Source organism: Muntiacus reevesi, chromosome 4 (genome assembly GCF_963930625.1).
Source record: "Muntiacus reevesi chromosome 4, mMunRee1.1, whole genome shotgun sequence".
NCBI lineage: Eukaryota > Metazoa > Chordata > Mammalia > Artiodactyla > Cervidae > Muntiacus > Muntiacus reevesi.
In genome coordinates, this window is record NC_089252.1 from 153,888,075 (window position 1) to 153,909,222 (window position 21,148).

Consider the following 21,148-nt stretch of genomic DNA (forward strand, 5'->3'; position numbering starts at 1 on the left):
ACCACATTTATAAAGTAGGAGATAGCATCTTAAGAAAATGTATCTCCAACTTTTCCTTGAAAAGAACTGGATGCTCTGGCACCATGGGAGCACATAGTCACATAGCCAAAGCAGCTATAGCTGAGTAGCAGCTGATGCCTTTTGAAAGATTTTTTACATTTTAAAATCAGAAGATGACATCAACTACCTGAATTCTGAAACTGTATCTGCAACAACTGCAGTGACTCAAGAAATTCTTGACTGCCTATTAGGCACTGGAGTTACGCAAGTAAACAAGACAAATACAGTTCCTCCTCAAAAGCCTACCTTAGTAGCAAAGACAAAGAGATAAGCAATCAGGATACATCTGATAAATGCTACTAAAAGCCAAGTAGAGAGCACTTCGCACATGGCAAGGGTACTTAACTCTGTCTATAGGAGATGAGGAATACCATGCAGAGAAACTGACTAAAACTGAGATTTTTAGCAGATGTAGGAATCAACCAGAAAGGGGTAGGCGTGGGATAAGGAAAATCAAATGTCCCAGAGAAAAAAGAACTTCGCAAAGACATTGGCAGAAGAAAAAAGCATTAGAAATTGAAATAAGTTGAATATGTCTAGAGCCATGAAAGAAAGTGTTAATTGCTCAGTCGTATCCGACTCTTTGTGACCCCATGGACTGCAGCCCTCCAGGCTCCTCTGTCCATGAGATTTTCCAGGCAAAAATACTGGAGTGAATTGCCATTTCCTTCTCCAGTTTGATCCCGACCCAGGGATCAAACCCGGTTCTCCCACATTGCAGGCAAGATTTTTTACCGCCTAAGCCAGGGAAGCAAGAGCCATGATGCACCCATAAATGCAGGGGTCAGAGAAAGGGCTCAACTAGAGTCAGGAGATGTAAGAAAATTTCCATAAAGAGGTTGAATATGCTTGAAGCAGACAAGAAAGTTTTCAGAGAGCACAGTTCCTGTGTTGAGGAGTGAAATGTGGGAAGAAAAGGAGGGAGAAGCAGTGATAGTCTAAAGGGAGAGGGAGCGAGCATAGCGCAGCAGGGGGATGAGGGTGTAGAATAGAAGACCAAAGGGATCTAGGGCGGTAACCAAGGATAACAGGGATGTGAAGCATGGCCGTTTTGGCTGGTCATAAGTTTGCCAAAAGAATTAGTCCCAGCGGTCCCCTGGCGGACGCGGAGGCCTTCCAGCCTCTCAAAATTCTGCTGCGCCCTGGCTGGATTGCACTTCCATCTCTCTAGAAGACATCAGCTTCGGTCTGGATTGATCGTCCAGGCTCCACGAGAGGCTCTGAGTTCCAGACTGCTGGCACGCAAGCTCCCAGGGAGTGGTTGTGGGTAGAAGCGTGTGCTGGTGGGTAGAAGTATAAACTACCCTGCATTATTTTCTGGTGTTTCTGTAGGAATGATGGGCCTGTTTACTGCCACTTAGAGAAAAAAACAGTGTTTGCCCATTACAGATTTATAGGGAGAAAAAAGGTGCCAGGAAGTTTTACAGTTGTTCACACCAATACCCAGGATGAGTCTTTGTGTGAATTCGAGTGTCCCCAAGTTGACCTTGCCTCCCCAACGAGACTGAGGAATCCTCCAGAAAAAGGCCGCTTTACACTTTTTTGTAACTCCCGAAGTGCCTATGACCGAACTGGGCACGTCGAACACATTCAGTAAATTTATCGACTTACTAACTGACCTCGGGTCACCGATGCCACCTAGTTCAGCCCTCTTTTTGCCTATTATGGTGCTAAAAAGAAGCGAACCTATTATACCACAGACTCAACACTTTCCTTTATGCCAAACTCCGCTGCGTCTCTCCCCCTCAACCGCAGGAGCAGAATCCCTGCACAGTTCAAATTCAGCGGGTGACTCCAGGTCCCACCGCGGAAACGCCCGCCCGCCCGCTCGCTCCCCGTTCCCGGGTGCAGGAGCCCGCGTGCCCGTCCCCATCCACCTCTCGTAAAGGTAAAAAGCGCTCACCGACTCTGGGCCGCCTGGAGATCCCGTAAATGTAGTCGTCCGCTCGTCGCCGCGCTCCTCAGAAGGCACTTCCGGCGCACACTAAGACGTCAGCGAAAGCGCCCGCCCCTGAGCCCACCTCCGGGGTTTGGGTCAAAGGAAAGCCGGGAAGAGGCACGGTATCTACTTTCTCGTCTCCAGCGCCTGACCCTTCCCGGGACCCGTGATGCCGAGGCAGCTGCAAGGAGCGACGAACGGTCGGGGTTGAGCCCCAAGTGAGCTGAGGGCTCGCGCTCTTCTGGCCCTATCCCCCGGGCCCGCCCCACTTGAAGGTAACCGCCTCTCCCGTTGCGGCCTTGCTCCTTGCGGGCTGCTTTCCAGAACAAGGTTCCGGAAACGTTTGCCCCTTTCTTCTGCCACCCTTTTTATCTCAGGACCTTTACCTGCCCTCACCGTTCTCAGCAGAACGGCTAACGTGTGAAAGGTTTCAGTTGGAAGCTTTTAAAAAGCGACCTATCGTGCTAGGTTCCTGAAGTTGTCCCCCAGAACATTCCAATCATCAAGCGATTTTCCTATCACATTGCGAATAAGGATGCCTTAGAATCATTATTTTGCGATTTTTGATCTTTAGTACACACCACGCACGCTTTTTAAATCGAAAATATAAACTTGGTTGAATCTGGTATAATTCTCACAGGTGACTTGCTGACTTTGCATTATACGATATGAAAATGAGTTACAGATTTTACTTGTAAACTTAAAAATATATGTACAGGCAGTACCCTTCAGGACACTGAAAATTATTCAAATGATAAAATGTATCATTTCATAATTTAGCGATAATATGCGAAATTAGTGATTTGAGAGAACTTTAATTACATCATAATGTGAGGGTAAAATTTCTTCTTAGCACTGCTCCAGAGAAAAATATTAAGACAATCAAAAAGGCACCCAGCCAAATCAGTGAAAATCAGTGGCTAAGGTTCTTCCTGCCCTCTCAGGCTTTTTCTCACGTGGGTGGGCAAGGTATTAGGTGTATCTGAAAGCACTGTCTTTCTCTTAGCCTGATGAGAGATTAAGAGGAGCCTCAGAGTTTTTCCCTCATTTGTTTGAAACTCACCTCTTCATTCACACCATATGCCATCACTGAAAGGGTTAGTCTAAAGAATCTTTTAAGTGGTGTCTGGAGCAAAGCAATTCCTTAATTCACCCAGCCAAAGTCATTGTTCTTGAGTGAGAGCCAATTCTTAGGTAGGTTAAGGAGTCTCAGGGCTCTTGAAGAGGAGAAAAGGACAAAGTCTTTTTTCTACATTGCTTTGTCTTAGTCATATAAAACTTTTTTCCCTTAAACTCTGAGTTTTTATGACAACAGTCTTTAACTTTTTTTAAGCCCAGAGCTAATGCTTACACAACAAAACAACTCATTTGTATGCTTTTCCTTAAACTCTGTACTAATGATTATGTAACAACAATGTATCTTGCTCAAGGACATGTTTCTCCTTCTTAACAAGAACCTTCTGACTAATCTTGTCATCTTAAGACATAGGTTGTGGAAGTGGGTCTGGTAAAAGTATATGAGGCTTTAATAAAACTAGCAAGGGGAGCATTCTTCTTCCCCCGTCTGATGTCTATGTCAGAAACTTTCTCTGTACTTTTTCCACTGTAATAAAACTTCTGTGACACAAAAGCTCTAAGTGATCAACCCTTGTCCCTGATCCCGAAGCTAAATCTTTGGAGATCATGAATCTGACATCTTTCACCATAAGCTATCACTGACTATTACTAAGAAGTAAGAAAAATTGTGTAAATTTGTCATTTGCCTATACTATTGGTTTTATTTGGAAGGGAGAATAGCTGTTTTAGGTTGCTTCTGGATTGGTTTATTTCTTTGTTTATTTTTTTAGAAATGAGTGGTGGATTGGCCCCAAGTAAAAGCACAGTGTATGTATCCAATCTGCCCTTTTCCCTGACCAACAATGACTTATATCGGGTAAGTTGCTATATTAGTACTATTATCTACTGAATTCTGTATTAGAGATACAAATATGGTTAAGCAAGCAGTTCTTTTAGACAGTATTCTTACTAAATACATTAAAATGCACTTTTAATCATTAATACCAAAGACCTCTATTGTAAACATAAGTGAAATAAATTAGACACTTGTTATTTCCAAAGAAAATTTCCAGTGCTTTATAGAGAATAACAAGTTTTGTTGTTTTCTTTTTTGGTTTTGTTTTTAAAAAGCGCAGAAGAAACTACTAGCATAATGAAGCTGATTTTTCCTGCTTGCTTACTTGACTTTTGAAGCTGGTAGTGGGTTGGAGGTTTTGGAGGAAAGAGCTGATGGAAGCAAAACAGATCCTTTTCCTAACCCTCCAATTCTTAAAGTATATCTTAATTTAATATGTAGCAAGAACTTAACAGTTTAATAAAGTTTGTTTTCAATTCACAATAGGGTGATGAAAAGAGAAAAAGAAATCTTTTCCAGTATATTCTTTATCCTCCTTACCTTACAGAGAACAAAATTTCCTGCTTTGTCTATTCTGCAGATTGATGGTTCAGAGGGATTTCCAGGGATGACATGAGTCCTATCTTCCGAGTGTGCCTCTTTTCTCTGCTACTTTGGGTAGATGTTAACTACAGTAGAGAGATGCTGCGTAGGTGATACATCAGTTCAGTTCAGTTGCTCAGTTGTGTCCGACTCTTTGCGACCCCATGGACTGTAGCACACCAGGCCTCCCTATTCATCACCAACACCTGGAGTTTACTCAAACTCATGTCCGTTCAGTCAGTGTAGCCATCCAACCATCTCATTCTCTGTCGTCCCCTTCTCCCACCTTCAGTCTTTCCTAGCATCAGAGTCTTTTCAAATGAGTCAGTTCTTTGAATCAGGTGGCCAAAGTATTGGAGCTTCAACATCAGTCCTTCCAATGAATATTCAGAACTGATCTACTTTAGGATGGACTGGTTGGATCTCCTTGCAGTCCAAGGGACTCTCAAGAGTCTTCTCCAACACCACAGTTCAAAAGCATCAATTCTTCAGTGCTCAGCTTTCTTTATAGTCCAACTCTTACATCCATACATGACTACTGGAAAAACCATAACCTTGACTAAACGGACCTTTGTTGACAAAGTAGTGTCTCTGCTTTTTAATATGCTATCTTAAGTCTGCTACTGTTTCCACTGTTTCCTCATCTATTTGCCTTGAAGTGATGGGACTGGATGCCATGATCTTAGTTTTCTGAATGTTGAACTTTAAGCCAACTTTTTCACTCTCCTCTTCACTTTCATCAACAAGTAGAGGAAAACAATAGAATGGGAAAGACTAAAGATCTCTTCAAGAAAATTAGAGATACCAAGGGAACATTTAATGCAAAGTTGGGCTCAATAAAGGACAGAAATGGTAGGGACCTAACAGAAGCAGAAGATATTGAGAAGAGGTGGCAAGAATACACAGAAGAGCTGTACAAAAAAGATCTTCATGACCCAGATAATCACAATGGTTTGATCACTCACCTAGAGCCAAACATCCTGGAGTCCGAAGTCAAGTGGACCTTAAGAAGCATCACTACGGACTAAGCTAGTGGAGATGATGGAATTCCAGTTGAGCTCTTTAAAATCCTAAAAGATGATGCTGTGTAAGAGCTTCACTCAATATGCCAACAAATCTGGAAAACTCAGCAGTGGCCACAGGACTGGTAAAGGTCAGTTTTCATTCCAGTCCCAAAGAAAGGCAATGCGAAAGATTGCTCAAACTACTGCACAATTGCACTCATCTCATAAACTAGTAAAGTAATGCTCAAAATTCTCCAAGCCAGGCTTCAGTAATAAGTGAACCGTGAACTTCCAGATGTTCAAGCTGGTTTTAGAAAAGGCAGAGGAACCAGAGATCAAATTGCCAACATCTGCTGGATCCTAGAAAAAGCAAGAGAATTCCAGAAACACACCTATTTCTGCTTTATTGACTATGGCAAAGCATTTTGACTGTGTGGATCACAATAAACTGTGGAAAATTCTGAAAGAGATGGGAATGCCAGACCACCTGACCTGCCTCTTGAGAAACCTGTATGCAGGTCAGGAAGCAACAGTTAGAATTGGACATGGAACAACAGACTGGTTCCAAATAGGAAAAGGAGTACGTCAAGGCTGTATATTGTCACCCTGCTTGTTTAACTTATGTGCAGAGTCCATCATGAGAAACACTAGGCTAGATGAAGCACAAGCTGGAATCAAGATTGCCGGGGGAAATATCAGTAACCTCAGATATGCAGATGACACCACCCTTATGGCAGAAAGTGAAGAACTAAAGAGCCTCTTGATGAAAGTGAAAGATTTGATACATAGTACTTGATTAGTTAATTAAGACAGCTTGAGTCTCGAAGAACAGAGAAAACGAACTTGAGTTTCCTTCCTTGTATCAAATAGAGACATCTCTCTCTTTATTGAATACTTACTGTGTGCCACAGAACATTGTTCCAGGTACTAGGAACACATGAGTGAACAAAAAGATGAAAATCTCTTCTGGCATTCAAAGTACAGCAAGATAGAGAAACAATTTGAAATATAAAAAATTCAAATGATATTTGTCAAAAATAGATAACTAAGTTAATGCTAAGGTGTTAGGTGCTAAGGGGAAAAATAAAGCAGGAAAGAGTTACTTAATGTTAGTTTAGGGGTGAAATTTTACTTTAGAAAGGTGACTTTTGATTAAGACATGAAGGAAATAAGAGGCAGCTGTGCAGATGTCTAGGGAGGGCAAGAATTTCAGTCAGACAGTAAATAAAGTGGAGAAAAGAGGGCAGTCAGAGGCAAGCACATTCAGGACTTACAGGACTTACAATGCCTTATAGAACTTGCATAATGGTAAGATAATGAATAATGGTAAGGACTCTGAGTGAAGTGAGATGCCATTAGAAAATATTATAATTAGAAATATTATATAGAAAACGGTCATTCATGGCCAATAGGCACATGAATGAAAAGATCTAAACATTGATGATTATTAGAGAAATGAAAATAACTACATGAAACGCCACCTCACACCAGTCAGAATGACCATCATTAAAAAGTCTACTGTGGTGTTGGAGAAAACTCTTGAGAGTCCCTTGGACTGCAAGGAGATCCAACCAGTCCATCCTAAAGGAGATCAGTCCTGGGTGTTCATTGGAAGGACTGATGCTGAAGCTGAAACTCCAGTACTTTGGCCACCTCATGCAAAGAGTTGACTCATTGGAAAAGACCCTGCTGCTGGGAGGGATTGGGGGCAGGAAGAGAAGGGGTCAACAGAGGATGAGATGGCTGGATGGCATCACCACCTCGATGGACATGAGTTTGAGTAAACTCTGGGAGTTGGTGATGGACAGGGAGGCCTGGCGTGCTGCGATTCATGGGGTCGCAAATAGTCGGATACAACTGAGAGACTGAACTGAAAAAGTCTACAAACAGTAAATGCTAGAGAGAGTGTAGAACAAAAGGAACCCTCCTACATCATTGGTGGGAATGTAAATTGGTGTAGCTACTATGGAAAACAGTATGGACGTATCCCAGCGGTGCCTGGGGCAGTTGACTGTAGTATATTATTGGGCTTCCCCGCTGGCTCAGAGGTTAAAGCGTCTGCCTGCGATGCGGGAGACCTGGGTTCGATCCCTGGGTCAAGAAGAACTCCTGGAGAAGAAAATGGCAACCCACTCCAGTATTCTTGCCTGGAGAATCCCATGGATGGAGGAGCCTGGCGGGCTACAGTCCACGGGGTCTCAAAGAGTCAGATGCGACTGAACAACTTCATTTTCACTTTCAAAAAACTGAAAATAAGAGTTACCGTAGGGCTCCCACAATCCCAGTGCTGGGTATATATCCAGACAAGACTATAGTTTGAAAAAATACATGCACCTCTATGTCCATAGCAGTACTATTACCTATAGCCAAGACATGGAAACAATCTACATGTCTATCAACAGATAAATAGATGAAGATGCGAGGTAGGTGTGTGTGTGTGTGTATGTGTGGAATGCTACTCAACCATGAAAAGAATAAAACGGTGCCATTTGCAGCAACATGGAAGAGAAAGACAAATACCATACAATTTCACTTACATTTAGAATCTAAATATGACACAAATGAACTTAACCTACAAAACAAAAGCAGACTCACAGACATAGAGAACAAACTTAATGGTTGCCAAAGGGAAGAAGGGATTGACTCGTAATTTGAGACTAGCAGATACAAACCACTATATATAGAATGGATAAACAGCAAGGTCTTAACTGTACAGCACAGGAAACTATATTCAATATCCTGTAATAGACCTAAATGGAGAAGAATGTGTGTGTGTGTGTGTGTGTGTGTGTGTGTATACATAGATACGTATATATGTATGTATATATAGATACACACACATCACTTTGCTGCACACCAGAAACTTAACACAACATTGTAAATCAACTATCCTTTAATAAAGTAATTTTTTAAAGAAAGAAAATGAAAAGAAAACCACAAAAAAATAAAAAAGAAAACTGTCTTTATTGATCTCCAGTATTACTGACACTACAATCTAGTTATACTGTGTTCCAGGGTTGAAGTGGAAGTTTTAGTCACTCAGTCTTGTCCAACTCCTTGCAACCCATGGACTATCGCCCACTGGGTTCCTTTGTCCATGGAATTCTCCAGGCAGGCAAGAATACTAGAGTAGGTAGCCAGCCATTCCTTTCTTTAGGGGATCTTCCTGACCCAGAGATCAAACCTGGGTCTCCTGTATTGCAAGCAGGTTCCTCACCTGAGCCGCTCGGGAAGCCCCAGGGTTACACAAGCTAATTATAGAACTCAAACATTTATTATTGCTATTTCTTATAGATATCAATGTATAGTAAAGGACTCTTCTACAAAGTTATATAATAAACAGGAGCTATCAGTGTATAGGTACTGGCTGAAGCAGTAGAAATAGATGAGATTGCCTGGAGTGAAGATGTAGATGTAAAAGGGAAGGAAGGGCCAACTGTAAAGTGCCGCCAATATATTAGGGTGGGCAGAAGAAGTAGGCTGATGGGAATCGATTTTTTCAGTATAGAAACTTTTTATTTTATAAGCAGTCTAAGGAAGGATCTGTCTTCTGACATAGTGATTGCTTGATGGGGTGGCGGGGTAAGTTGGGAACAGTGATACTCTACAACATTGATAATGAAAGCACAGGGTTTCTCTGGAGCTCTGGTGGGGTTGACAGTTGTCAGGGACATACAGTAGGAACTGATCTGTGCGGTGTGTGCCTTCAACCTACCACACGTAAAGAGTGTTGTTTTTTTTTCCCTTATACTCTTTGGTCAGAAATTTAAGAATTAAGGTAAATAAATACCTGTGATGCCAATAGACAAAAAAAAGTATTATTCGAGTCACTAAAAAATATATCTTATATGGCCTGCCTTGCTTACTAGAGGCTAAAAATTTTCGTAAACTACAATAAAGGATTTGGTCAGTATATACAGCCTGAAAACTTACTGTGTTTTTTATGATTTTAAATCAGATTTGCAAATCATTATGTGGTCTTTTGTTTCAGATATTTTCCAAGTATGGCAAAGTTGTAAAGTAAGTATATCAGATTCTGAAACTTCATTTAAAAGTCGATCTTAATTTTCTTCTCCATTATTTTCTTAATGAAAGTAGATTTACTATATTTTTATAAAACAGATATTTGATATAAAAAAGAATAAAAATACTACTGTTAACATTTTATATGTATTTAATTTTTTAATATATATAAATATCCATAGACAAATTTTAAAAGACTCAATTCTATGCATGCAGTTTTGTTCCCTTTTTTTAACTTGACATAGTTTTCCATGTACTATATAGATTCATCCTTGTAGTCAATGATTTCATGGTAGTCCTTTATGTTATTATTTAGTTAAATAATGTAATTTTATACCATATTATTAAGAACTAAAACTGATTCTGTTATCCAATATAAGACATAAAAACTCAGATTAAATATAAATATCAGGTAGTAGAAGGTATGTTAGCAAGTATACTATAAATGGATTATTTGTCAAACAATGTAAAAACAAACACCACTGACTCTTAAACTATGCAGGGTTAATGAGAGTATAAAGTAAAAACAAGATAGTGTTACTGTATCTTATAACTAATATATGTTTTAGTGTAAATTTAAAGTCATATTTAAAATCCCATGAATTTAGAGCATATTTATCTTGACTACTTGTTTTTGTTTAGTTTTTGATAAATGGATGTTAAACAGTTGACGTTCATCTACATCCTGAAGTTAACATCTTTTAAAATTACTTCTCCATTAAAAAAAATCATCAGAAATACTACTAGGTCAATTTTGAGGTCTTCAGAATTTCAGTGATCATTATCAATCAGAACACTAATAATAATGATATGAAACAACAAGCACATGCTAGGCATTGTTCTAAGTGTGTGTGTGTGTGTGTGTGTGTGTGCGCGCGTGCGCTCAGTCATGTCTGACTCTTATTGCGACCCCATGGACTAACCCGCCAGACTCCTCTGTCCGTGGAATTTTCCAGGCAAGTATAATGGAGTGTGTTGCCATTTCCTATTCCAAGGGATCTTGCCAACCCAGGGATTGAACCCACGTCTCCTACATCACCTGCATTGGCAGGTGAATTTTTTACCACTGTGCCTCCTGGGAAGCCTTATTGTTCTAATATGTTTATATAAATTATCTCATTAAGGTCTCACAACTATCTTTTAAGGTAAACACTGCTATTATCCTGATATTATAATTGACAAAACTGAAGCCTGTAAACCTAAAATCATATTGCCAGTTAGCAGTGAAGACAAGGCTTGATTCCAGCCTGTTCCTTTACCTTCCCATTACCTTTTCTTGATTTTTCCCTTCAGAATCACTGAATAAATTTCCATATCAATACATAATTGTAAGCCATGAGAATGCTATGAAGTTAGACACAGAGTTAGTGAAGTCATGCAGTCACATACGACTTTTTGCAACCCCATGGACTGTAGCCCACCAGGCTCCTCCGTCCATGGGATTTTCCAGGCATGAATACTGGAATGGGTTGCCATTTCCTTCTCCAGGGGATCTTCCCAACCCAGGGATCGAACCCGGGTCTCCCACACTGTAGACAGACGCTTTACCATCTGAGCCACCAGGGAAGTCCTAGACACAGAATTACAAGCACCTACCTATAGACATGATCTAGTCTAGAGAATCCGAGTAGTTTACAAACTTAGTATCCTTTGAGTTGAAACCTAGAGGCCGAGTACAAGTAGGTGAAAAGAATGAGAAGAACATTTCAGGTAGAGGGAATGCTTGTGCAAAGGCCCTCAAAGACCCTCTGGCAAGAGAAAATAAACAGATCATGAAACAGCCAGTGTGACTTGAGATGAGCGAGCAAGAAGGAGAAAGCACAAGCTGGGTCCGGAAGCAGGTTCCTTGAAGAACCCCAAGAGTCTCTTAAATAATTTTAATTGGAGGAGTGACGTGATTTGAAGTTTTAGAAGCTTGTTCCATCCAACTTCAGTGTGGAGACTGCATTGGAGGGGAACATGAGCAGATGCAGGGAAACCAGTCAAAAGATATAACAGTAGCCCTGGGAAGAAATCTAGACTAAAATGACACAGGTGCAGAGGTAGAAACTGGTCAGACTTGAGAGATCATTAGGCAGAAGAATGGGTAATACTTAGTGATATACTTATTTTGTATATAATGGTTGGGTGAATGAGAAGGAGGTGTTACAGATGACACCCAGGTTTCCCAGAATAGCGTCTACTTCACTGTATGTGCTTCAATGAGTACATCATCTACCTTATATCAGGAAATGGTGCCACCATCTACCTTTTCTCCCATGCCAGGGACATGGGAATAAATCCTAGGTTTGTCCTTTCAAATCCTTGATGTAATTACTTTTCTGTTATCATAGAAGGTAATTCTGTCGAAATAATGTATTTTAGGTGGTTTATAGGTCTGTCTCCACCTCTAGACTGTCAGTTTTTTCCTGAGGGTAAAAACCTTGGCCTGCTGCCAGTGCTGACTACTTGTGCTTGAGGCTAATGGAAGGACTGGATGGCCTCATGAACAAACAAACGGGTACATGCTTTTGAGAAGCTATTTTCTCAGTCAAAATAGGTGAGCTGAAAGGAGCATTTTATAGATAAAGCTTAAAGAGGTAGCTGGCAAATTATTAAAGTGAAAATTCCATCACATGTATCCAAACATAAAGACTTGTCAGTACTGCAAAAAAAAAAAAAAAAAAAAAAAAACTCTTTAATAGGGAAGATGAGGCAGTGTTTATACAGATTTCAGCAGAGACAGGCAGTTAAAGAATTTTAAGAACTGATACATTCTGAACCCTGACGAATTAGTAAAATTTTATGGGCAAAGATTGAGAATTTAGAAGCCATATGAACAGAGGCAGCAATTTAGGGGGAAGTTCAGGCCATGCTCCATAAAGAGTGCCTTCTTATGGCTCAACCTTATAGTGTGCAAGTGAGGAGCCGTGAAAGATGAGGGAGGTGGGAGCCGTAGTCATAAAGGTTATTGGTTGCTGGACCAAAGAATAGGCAGTTTGAAGAAGCAAAAACATTTAAGCGAGGGAATAAGTGATTTTATTTATTCCTTAAGTAGGATACTCTTCCACTAGCATATGAGCAGGAATTAACATCAAGGGAACCAGTAAAAATAGACAATGGAAACAGTAATGCCACTATGGACAAGAAAAAGAACAGTAGGAATAGAAGAGAGGATGGAGGAGAGAGATCATTAATAGAGGATGATTTAGAAAGCTAACACTTCCAAAATAGTACTCAAAAAATTAATTTATGACTTTAACTGACCTCCAGAAACATTGTGAATTTTTTAAAAGTTAAAGCAACGTCTTACTTCACACTTATTTTTTTAAATGGGTTAAAAAGTTATGTTCAATAACTAGTGTGTCTTTGCAGAAAATTAGTCTAAACTTGAGCTTAGAAGTGCTTCTTTCTTTCTAAACCCAATGAATAAACACATGCTGCCTTTGAGAAAGTAAACCATTTTAGTTGCCCATTTTTCCCTAAGTTATTGTAACTTATTTTTTTATTGAAGTAAGACATCGCTTTTCTTAATATAGAGGTGTCTTTTTACCAATTTCATTCCAGAGACTGTAGGTACCTAAAAACCCAAACCTAAATAAAATTTAATATGTGAAATGTAATATTAAATAAAATTTCTGTTTGTTTATTCATTCATATCCTCTTGTCTGTTTTCCTGTTAATTTCATTTTTAGAAAATTATTAAGCTTTGTCTTAAATATTGTCTCTTTTTTGCTATTTGGAAATAATCACAAATTTATATGTTACAAAAATAGTACAAAGAACATCAAAATATCCCTTACCCAGATTCACTTATTGTTAACATTTTACCCCATTTATTTTATCATTTGTACTCTCTCCCCAATGTGTGTTCATGTATGGGTATGTATATGTGTGTGTGTATGTATATATATGTGTATGTGTGCATGTATATATATGTTTGTGTGTATATGTATGGCTTCCCAGGTTGGAGCAGTGGTAAAGAACCCACCTGCCCGTGCAGGAGATGCAAGGGACTCGGGTTTGATCCCTGGGTCAGGAAGATCCCCTGAAATAGGAAATGACAACCCACTCCAGTATTCTTGCCTGGAAAATTCCATGGAGAGGGGAGCCTGGCAGGCTACAGTCCTGGGGTCACAAAGCGTCAGACACAACCAAGCACACGTGTATATGCCTATATGTGTGTGTCTTTATGTGTATATGTGTATACATACACACAAACACAGTTTGTTTTTGTGAGTCATCTTAGGGTGTTGTAAACATCATCACCCTTTACTCCTAGATACAGTACTCCATTGTGTATTTCCTAAAACATTAGGGTTATATGTTATATAGCCTCAGTACAGTTAACCACACTCATAGATTTATCCTGATGCAGTACTTTTGTTGACTCAATTGTCCATGTTCCAGTTTTGTCAATTGACCTATTAATATCCCACACAGCATTTTTCACCTATAGTGCAGAATCCAGTCTAGAGTTAGGTGTTGATTTTTACTGTCATATCTTTTTAGCCTCCTTTAGTCTGAAACGTTTATAAATAATACACCTCTAACCCATGTGTTTTCTTGATGTTGCCTCATGATTATATGGGGCTTATGTAGTCTTGGCAGGTATACTCTATAGATAATGTACTCTGAAGGTGTCACTCTGGATTCATAACAGCATCGATCTACCTCATCAGTGATACTAATTTTGATCACTCAGTCAAGGTTTAACCAACTTCTCCGCTGTATAATTATTTTTCCGTTTTGCAACTAATAAGCAATCAATGGGAGACACTTCAGACAATGCAAACATCTTGTTCCATATAAACATTTCATTTGAGACCTAGCATTTGTTGATTCTTGCCTGACCCGGTCTTTACCATGATCGTTTCAAATGGTGCTTTTCTAGCGCTGGCCCTCCTGGGCAGTCACCAGTCATCCCCTGGCATTGTGCTAGAAGCAGGAGCCCTCCTTTCTCCCCGTTTATTTATTTATTATCAGCATGGACTTAAAAACCCCTTCCTTATGTGGTTTGTAATTCCTTACTGTATTTAATTATTTTGGTACTCAGATTGTCCTAGATTTGGCCAGGGGGCTCTCCCTTCAGCTGGCTTCTCTGTTCTTGTGCCTTGACCATCATTACTTTTTTTTCAAGAGCTTCCTTTCTGGCATAACAAGATGTTCCAAGTTCATCTTGTACATAGCCTCTCCCAGCCTTCAAATCAGCCATTTCTCCAAAGGGCCCTATTGAATATTGTTGCTTAAACTGTATTTAATGACATATGATGAGCAGGGGCCAACAGGACTAGGGATGGGTGAAGGACAAGGAGAAAGAGCAGGCTCTGTGCTGTTGTCACTATCCATACCATTTAGATACTTTGGGTAGTATGGCTGAGAAGCACCGAACTGGAGATTCTTTTAAATAATATTAAGAATATAGTTTTATTCTAAAACCAGAAAAAATTTGAGTAAATCACTTTACTTTTTGTGCAGAAGAGAATACCTCAGTTTTGTTTTTTCCTGCAGAGTGAGGGAGTCAGTAGAGAAGAGGAATTATGCTTAATCTTCCAAGATTCCATTGTCTCTGTAATCTCTTTACTTCATTCGCAACATCTGATTAATGTTTGATTTATCAGATTCTCCTAATCATAGCTGTGTTCACTTGTGTTAGTATCACAGTTTCTCATTTCAAGAATTTATTCATATGTTTATTTATTGCTGCCTCATTTTTAACTGGCTATTTGTTTATGCTTTAAGGGTTACTATAATGAAAGATAAAGATACCAGGAGGAGTAAAGGGGTTGCATTTATTTTATTTTTGGATAAAGACTCTGCACAAAACTGTACCAGGGCAATAAACAACAAACAGGTAAGCCATTCATTCCCAGGAAGGTTTTTAACCAAAAGTCTGTGTTCAAACCAGGCTAAAAATGTGGGGATGCAGTGGGTGATAGAGTCTGATGGATATCAGTAGGTCCTGAGGGTATTTTACTTAATAGAAAAGAGGTCAAAACTGTACTGGGTTCCCAAAACACTGGTAGAATATAAGGAATAAAAATCTATTCTACAGGAAAGAATTTGCCATGCCTACCTGGGCATTTGCTAAAATAATATAAAAAAATAAAATAGAATTGAAAACTTGAGGAAATGAAATCCAATAACTGTAGTTTTAGGTTTCAATGAGATAACATCCTTCTGCATTTACATTTTTCTCTGGTCCAGTTATTTGGTAGAGTGATAAAAGCAAGCATTGCTATTGACAATGGAAGAGCAGCTGAGTTCATCCGAAGACGAAACTACTTTGATAAATCTAAGTGTTATGAATGTGGGGTAAGTATACCTAAAGCAATATAATTTTCCATTATTTACTTGAAGGTGTTTTTCACATCGATGTTTTATTTCTGTTCTCCAGAACTTCTGGATGGCTAAAATCGAGTTATAAAAGTTTCACTTTGGGAATGTAGACTCATATAAGTAAATTCAGTTGAAATATAGTATGATGTAAAGACAATCTGAGTTGGGTAATCTAGAGTGGTATTTTGTCCAGTTTCTAAATCTTTGGAAGTTGTTAAATTATAAAGTATTAAGAATAATTACCTGCATAATTGTCTGAAAGATTTTAGTGACCCATAAGTTTTTGCATTTCTATAGTATTTTGACACTGATTAAGTATCACAGATCAGCAAAAACACTGTCATATGACCTATCCTTTATGGGATATTGTTTTGAAAAGTTTTCCCACCTGTCGGTACTGCTAATAGTTTAGGAGCTGAATTATACCCAGATTTTCTTACCTAGTTCTCATCATCTACTAGTATTGTATCCATTTAAACTTTGGGTGATTAGGAGACATACATAAGCCACAGAGCAGTTTTGCACAAGGCCTGTAATGATAGCAAGAGAACTTCAGTCTGGATCTCATTGCTTTCTGTCTCTAAAATTGTTTCTAAAATGTCTCCATGTATATGATCCCGAGATTAATGGGGAGCTTTTACTGAAGGGAAAATTACTGAGAGACATTGTTCTGGCTATAGGGTTATATGGAAAATAGAAGGAAATGGTTTTTGGAGTTCTTTCTCCAATGCCACTCACTCCCCCTCAAAAATATTTACATATACAGACAGGTAAGTGAGTGAATAGATGGATAAATAGACAGAAAGAGAGAACAAGCAAGGTCCTGAGTAAGTTCTGTCAAATTTTGTGATTCTAACACCTAAGTTAATGTTTCAAAAACTGTGTCCCAGACTCCTAAGTTTTGTTTAAAAAAAAAAAAAAGAAAGGAAGAGAGGGTAGAGTTACTATGATCAGATAGATGAGTATATATATTCACAGTAGATATTATTCGAGAACTTCTGGATAAATCTGTTAACCTCTCTTGGTTTATGGGTCCATAAATGTGTTATGTTGTACTTGGTACATTATAGTATTTCTTAAAACTCTTCCCCACTCCAAATCTGTTTATTTTAGCCTGGTTTTTCTCAAAGCTGTTGCATTGTTAAACCCTTTTTTGTATGGGATATGTTAACAGTTTTTGATATATCATTATTCCAGAACACTTTGCAAAATGGTTCTCTAAGTGCATCCTCTCAGCAGTGCCTTACTAATAACACCTTTTGGGTTCAGCCATGTCCCCAGGTATAAAAAGTACACAGTTGGTTTGATGCTTTATAAAATATACTTGAAAAGCATGATTAATTTTCTCTTCTGCTGTTTTAATCCTGGCTCAGTCTCTCCCCACACCCTCATTCTCACATAAATCTTCTTAAAGTTATTTTGGTAACCTAATATACAGATTCATTGTCTTCTTTTACAACCCAATGTTTTGTCTCATTTTAATGTTACAGCTAGTCCAGCACTGTCAAATACAAATATATGCAAGCTACAAATGTAATTTTAAATGTTCTAATAGCCACATTAAAAAAACAATAAACAGGGTAAAAGTTAAATATATTTTATTTAATTCAAAATATTATCATTTGAATTATGTAATTAATATTTTTTAAAGTATAATCTTTTATATTATTTTTTCCTGCTGTCTTCACAATCCAGTATGTATCAATTCAAACAGCTGATTCACAATCCAGTGTGTATCAGTTCAAATAAATCAATTCTCAATAACCACAAGAGAATTATAACTAATGGCTACCATAAGTGGGCAATGCTAGTGTAGTCTATGTATGAACTAAACAAAATGAAATTAATTGAGCGGAAAAGTGAGGAAGACTTTAAATTTTCCATTTGTTTTTTTAAGAGATTGTTAACATCATTGAAGTTAAGAGTAGTGTTGTCCCCATTTTATCATACTAACTTAAAATTTTTACATTTAAGGTAGATGGTCCATTTAAATTTTGAATTTTTATATCCTGAATCTTGACATTTAAAAATGTTTGAGGGAAGAACACTTCTTTTACTCTTAGGAAAAAGATTTAAATACTTCTTTATTGGGAGTTACAATATTATAATCTCTTCCATTTAAACATTAAAGTAATGGGTTTTAATTTCTTTGTGTATATTCCCTATGCAACAGTATTCTTTCTTAAGTTCTAAAATATTTTAATCCTAAGGAACCACCAAGTTTCTGTTAATAATACATAATGTATATCTTTTCTTATTTTGTGTTACTAACATAAATGCACTATTTCTTCCTTTCTTTCTTAATGGGAAACAAAAGGAAAGTGGACACTTAAGTTATGCCTGTCCTAAAAATATGCTTGGAGAACGTGAACCTCCAAAGAAGAAAGAGAAAAAGAAAAAAAAGAAAACTCCTGAGCCAGAAGCAGAAGTGTATGTATATCCACTCTCACCAAATACATTGTGTATTCACTTCTGTCGTTTTACTGTTGACTGCATTTTGATTTTTTTAATAATTTAGTGGAGAAGTAGAAGAAAGTGAAGATGAAGGGGAAGATCCTGCTCTTGACAGCCTCAGTCAGGCTATAGCTTTCCAGGTATTCAGTAGTTCTTTTTCAAAGGCACCTGCCATAGCTCCCTTGAGTTAATAGTTTTATATTCCTTGCTTGCTTTATTAATCATCTCCTCATGACATCCTCTTGTCTTTCCTCTTTGCCCCTAAACTTTAGGAAGTTAAAAGAAGCTTCATTTTAAAACAAAACCAAAAACATTTTGGATCATTAAAGGTCCTAATAAAAGTATATGAAACATTTTTTGAAGAAAATGTATAACTTCATGATTTTATATAACTAGTTATTTTGTTTTAATGTAGTTGATAAATTATAAATGCATACATCAATTCATTTTTCCTTTTAGTTAATTAATTCAGTATTTTATGTAATGTATCCACATCCAACAGCAATGGCAAGTAAGCTTTATTTCATATGCCTGTTAATAGAAATTGCCCAGATTAATTCTGAGTAACATGGTAACACTGGGAGAAAACTTGGGGGTAGGAGAAATAGTATTATCTTAATATTATTAAATATTAAGCAGATTCCTGATTTTTGTTTTGTTTGTTTTCCAAATAACCTTTACAGCAAGCCAAAATTGAAGAAGAGCAAAAAAAATGGAAACCCAGTTCAGGAGGTCCTTCAACATCAGATGATTCAAGACGCCCAAGGATAAAGAAAAGCACATACTTCAGTGATGAGGAGGAACTTAGTGATTAAAAATATATATATATTATGTAAATATCATTAAAATTTTTTTAAGTCTTGGAGTACCAAGTTCCCTTGGGGTTAAAAATTACTTTCAGAATTTGAACATAAGAACACTTAGTACCAAATACTTTTTTATTTTAGATAGTTGATAGGAAATGGTAATTTTATAGTATCATGTTTATCTTGCATCAAGATTTGCTAATGTCTTTAAAATAGTTCATTTGAATAAAAAAGAAAATGTAATACTATCATAACAATGCTATCCCAAGAAGAAAGTGAAAATCGCTCAGTCGTTTCTAACTCTTTGTGACCCCGTGGACTATACAGCTCATGGAATTCTCCAGGCCAGAAATACTGGAGTGGATAGCTTTTCCCTTCTCCAAGGGATCTTCCCAACCCAGGGATCGAACCCAGGTCTCCCGCTTTGCAGGCGTATTCTTTACCAGCTGAACCAGAAAGGTAGATAGTAAAAAGATTTGAGAAGTTCATTATAAAAGTTTATTCATGATTGGTTTATATAAGAACTTTTGAAATAAATTTCATCTTTAAAACAAAAACTTCATAAAGACTGTTGAAAGTTTGGAGTGATTTATTGTTATTCATGTATATAAAGTTTTCTCAAGAGATCTTTATTTTTAAATGTAGGTATTCTGTTATCGTACTTCTTTTAGCTTTATCCCTATCTGGATACATTGCAGTCACCCATAAAACATAAAGTAAAGTAGCTCTCAGAAGCTTGTAGCCAAACAGCAGTAATTTGTCCTGTCTGTGGCGTCAAGTTCATTCCCCAGAAGCAGCCAGCCAGCTTCTTTATTTCTTTTCACATGTACATACATCTTGCTAAATAAAATATATATATTTCTGCCACTTAATCCATAAAGGAATGAAGGAGGACTTTTCAATCTATACTCCCCTCTGCCCTCCTCCACTTTCACAATATGACTTAAAATTTTTGGTTAAATCCATATCTTAACTGCTTTTATTTTATGACCATTGAAATACTGTTCACTTCAGAGCTAATGAATATACTATGATTACATTTTTCCTAGAGTCAATAGCTGTCTTATTTTTTTCATGTTTTATCTTTCTTTGTATTTATCACTAAATCTTCCCATACCCTTTGCAGATAGTTATATATGGGAATGGCATTATGAAGCCTTTAATTTTCTGTTTTCTCTTATTTGTCTACTATTGCAGTTAGTTACTCAGTCATGTCCGACTCTGTTACGCCATGGACTGTAGCCCACCAGGCTACTCCATCCATGGAGTTCTCCAGGTAAGAATCCTGGAGTGGGTTGCCATTTCCATCTTCTCAACCCAGGGATCAAATCCAGGTCTCCCACATAGCAGGCAGACTCTTCACCGACTGAGCCATCAGGGAAGCCGTATTTCTCTACCATTGAGTACTTTTAAAAAGAATATCTATTGATTAGTTTTTAGTTACTAAAAGCAATAAAAACATTTCCACTTTGAAAACTATAAAAGCAGGTGTTAACGCCTCTCCAGCAAAACATGTTCTAGATCTTAGTGAGGAAACCAGACAAAACGACTGAATGCTAGACTAGTGACAGAAACAATACATAGAAAATTTAAATAGTAAATGAAAGTATTTTATCAAAACATCTATTACAAACAGTAGAACATTAGTTTTTCCCTAACTAAAAAAAAATTAGTGGTGATGAAGATGTCATAAGAATATTTATATACTGGCTAATTTCTAAAGGGTAATTTAACAAGTGTCAACTATTAAGTTCTACTGTTTGAACCAAAAATAACATCACATTTCATCCTAGGGTTCTAGTCAGAAATACAAATATTTATGTACAAAGGTATGTATTATTTAAAATTCAAAACAGATAGATACAAAATGGTTATCAGAAAGCATTAAAATGTTTCAGAGAATTCCTAATGGTATGGAAAAACATTCTGGATTTAATGGCAAGTACAAAATACCTCCTGTGTGTGGATACGTATAGACAAGGTGGTAATGGGACAGTAAGGACTATAATCTCTTGACACAGACCTAGATTTCTGTGGCCTTGTTTCCACT

The 21,148-nt window shown here is 37.8% G+C and overlaps 2 protein-coding genes across 10 annotated transcripts in view; one reads left to right on the top strand and one right to left on the bottom strand.

Annotated features, from left to right (window-relative positions):
- Positions 1–2,074, bottom strand: part of PPHLN1 (periphilin 1) — a 150,470-nt gene extending 148,396 nt beyond the window's left edge. For 2 of the 7 annotated variants that reach the window (XM_065934599.1, XM_065934595.1), the window contains exon 1: positions 1,964–2,074. The gene's annotated coding sequence lies outside the window, so the exon portion shown is untranslated. The remainder of the gene's footprint in view (positions 1–1,963) is intronic. The other 5 variants (XM_065934600.1, XM_065934598.1, XM_065934597.1 and 2 more) reach the window with 4 other exon arrangements.
- An 11-nt stretch (positions 2,075–2,085) lies between these two features.
- On the top strand, positions 2,086–19,664 carry ZCRB1 (zinc finger CCHC-type and RNA binding motif containing 1). 3 transcript variants are annotated; one of them, XM_065934601.1, is made up of 8 exons: positions 2,086–2,274; positions 3,847–3,932; positions 9,489–9,517; positions 15,242–15,353; positions 15,707–15,814; positions 18,156–18,268; positions 18,357–18,432; positions 18,976–19,664. In XM_065934601.1, the coding sequence occupies exons 2-8, from the start codon at positions 3,849–3,851 to the stop codon at positions 19,105–19,107; spliced, it is 654 nt and encodes a 217-aa protein (XP_065790673.1). In that variant the 5' UTR covers positions 2,086–2,274; positions 3,847–3,848; the 3' UTR covers positions 19,108–19,664. The 3 variants fall into 3 exon arrangements, with proteins under 3 accessions (XP_065790673.1, XP_065790674.1, XP_065790675.1); XM_065934602.1 differs by lacking the exon at positions 9,489–9,517 and having other exon boundaries at positions 2,088–2,274; XM_065934603.1 differs by lacking the exon at positions 3,847–3,932 and having other exon boundaries at positions 2,088–2,274.
- The last annotated feature ends 1,484 nt before the right edge of the window (positions 19,665–21,148 follow it).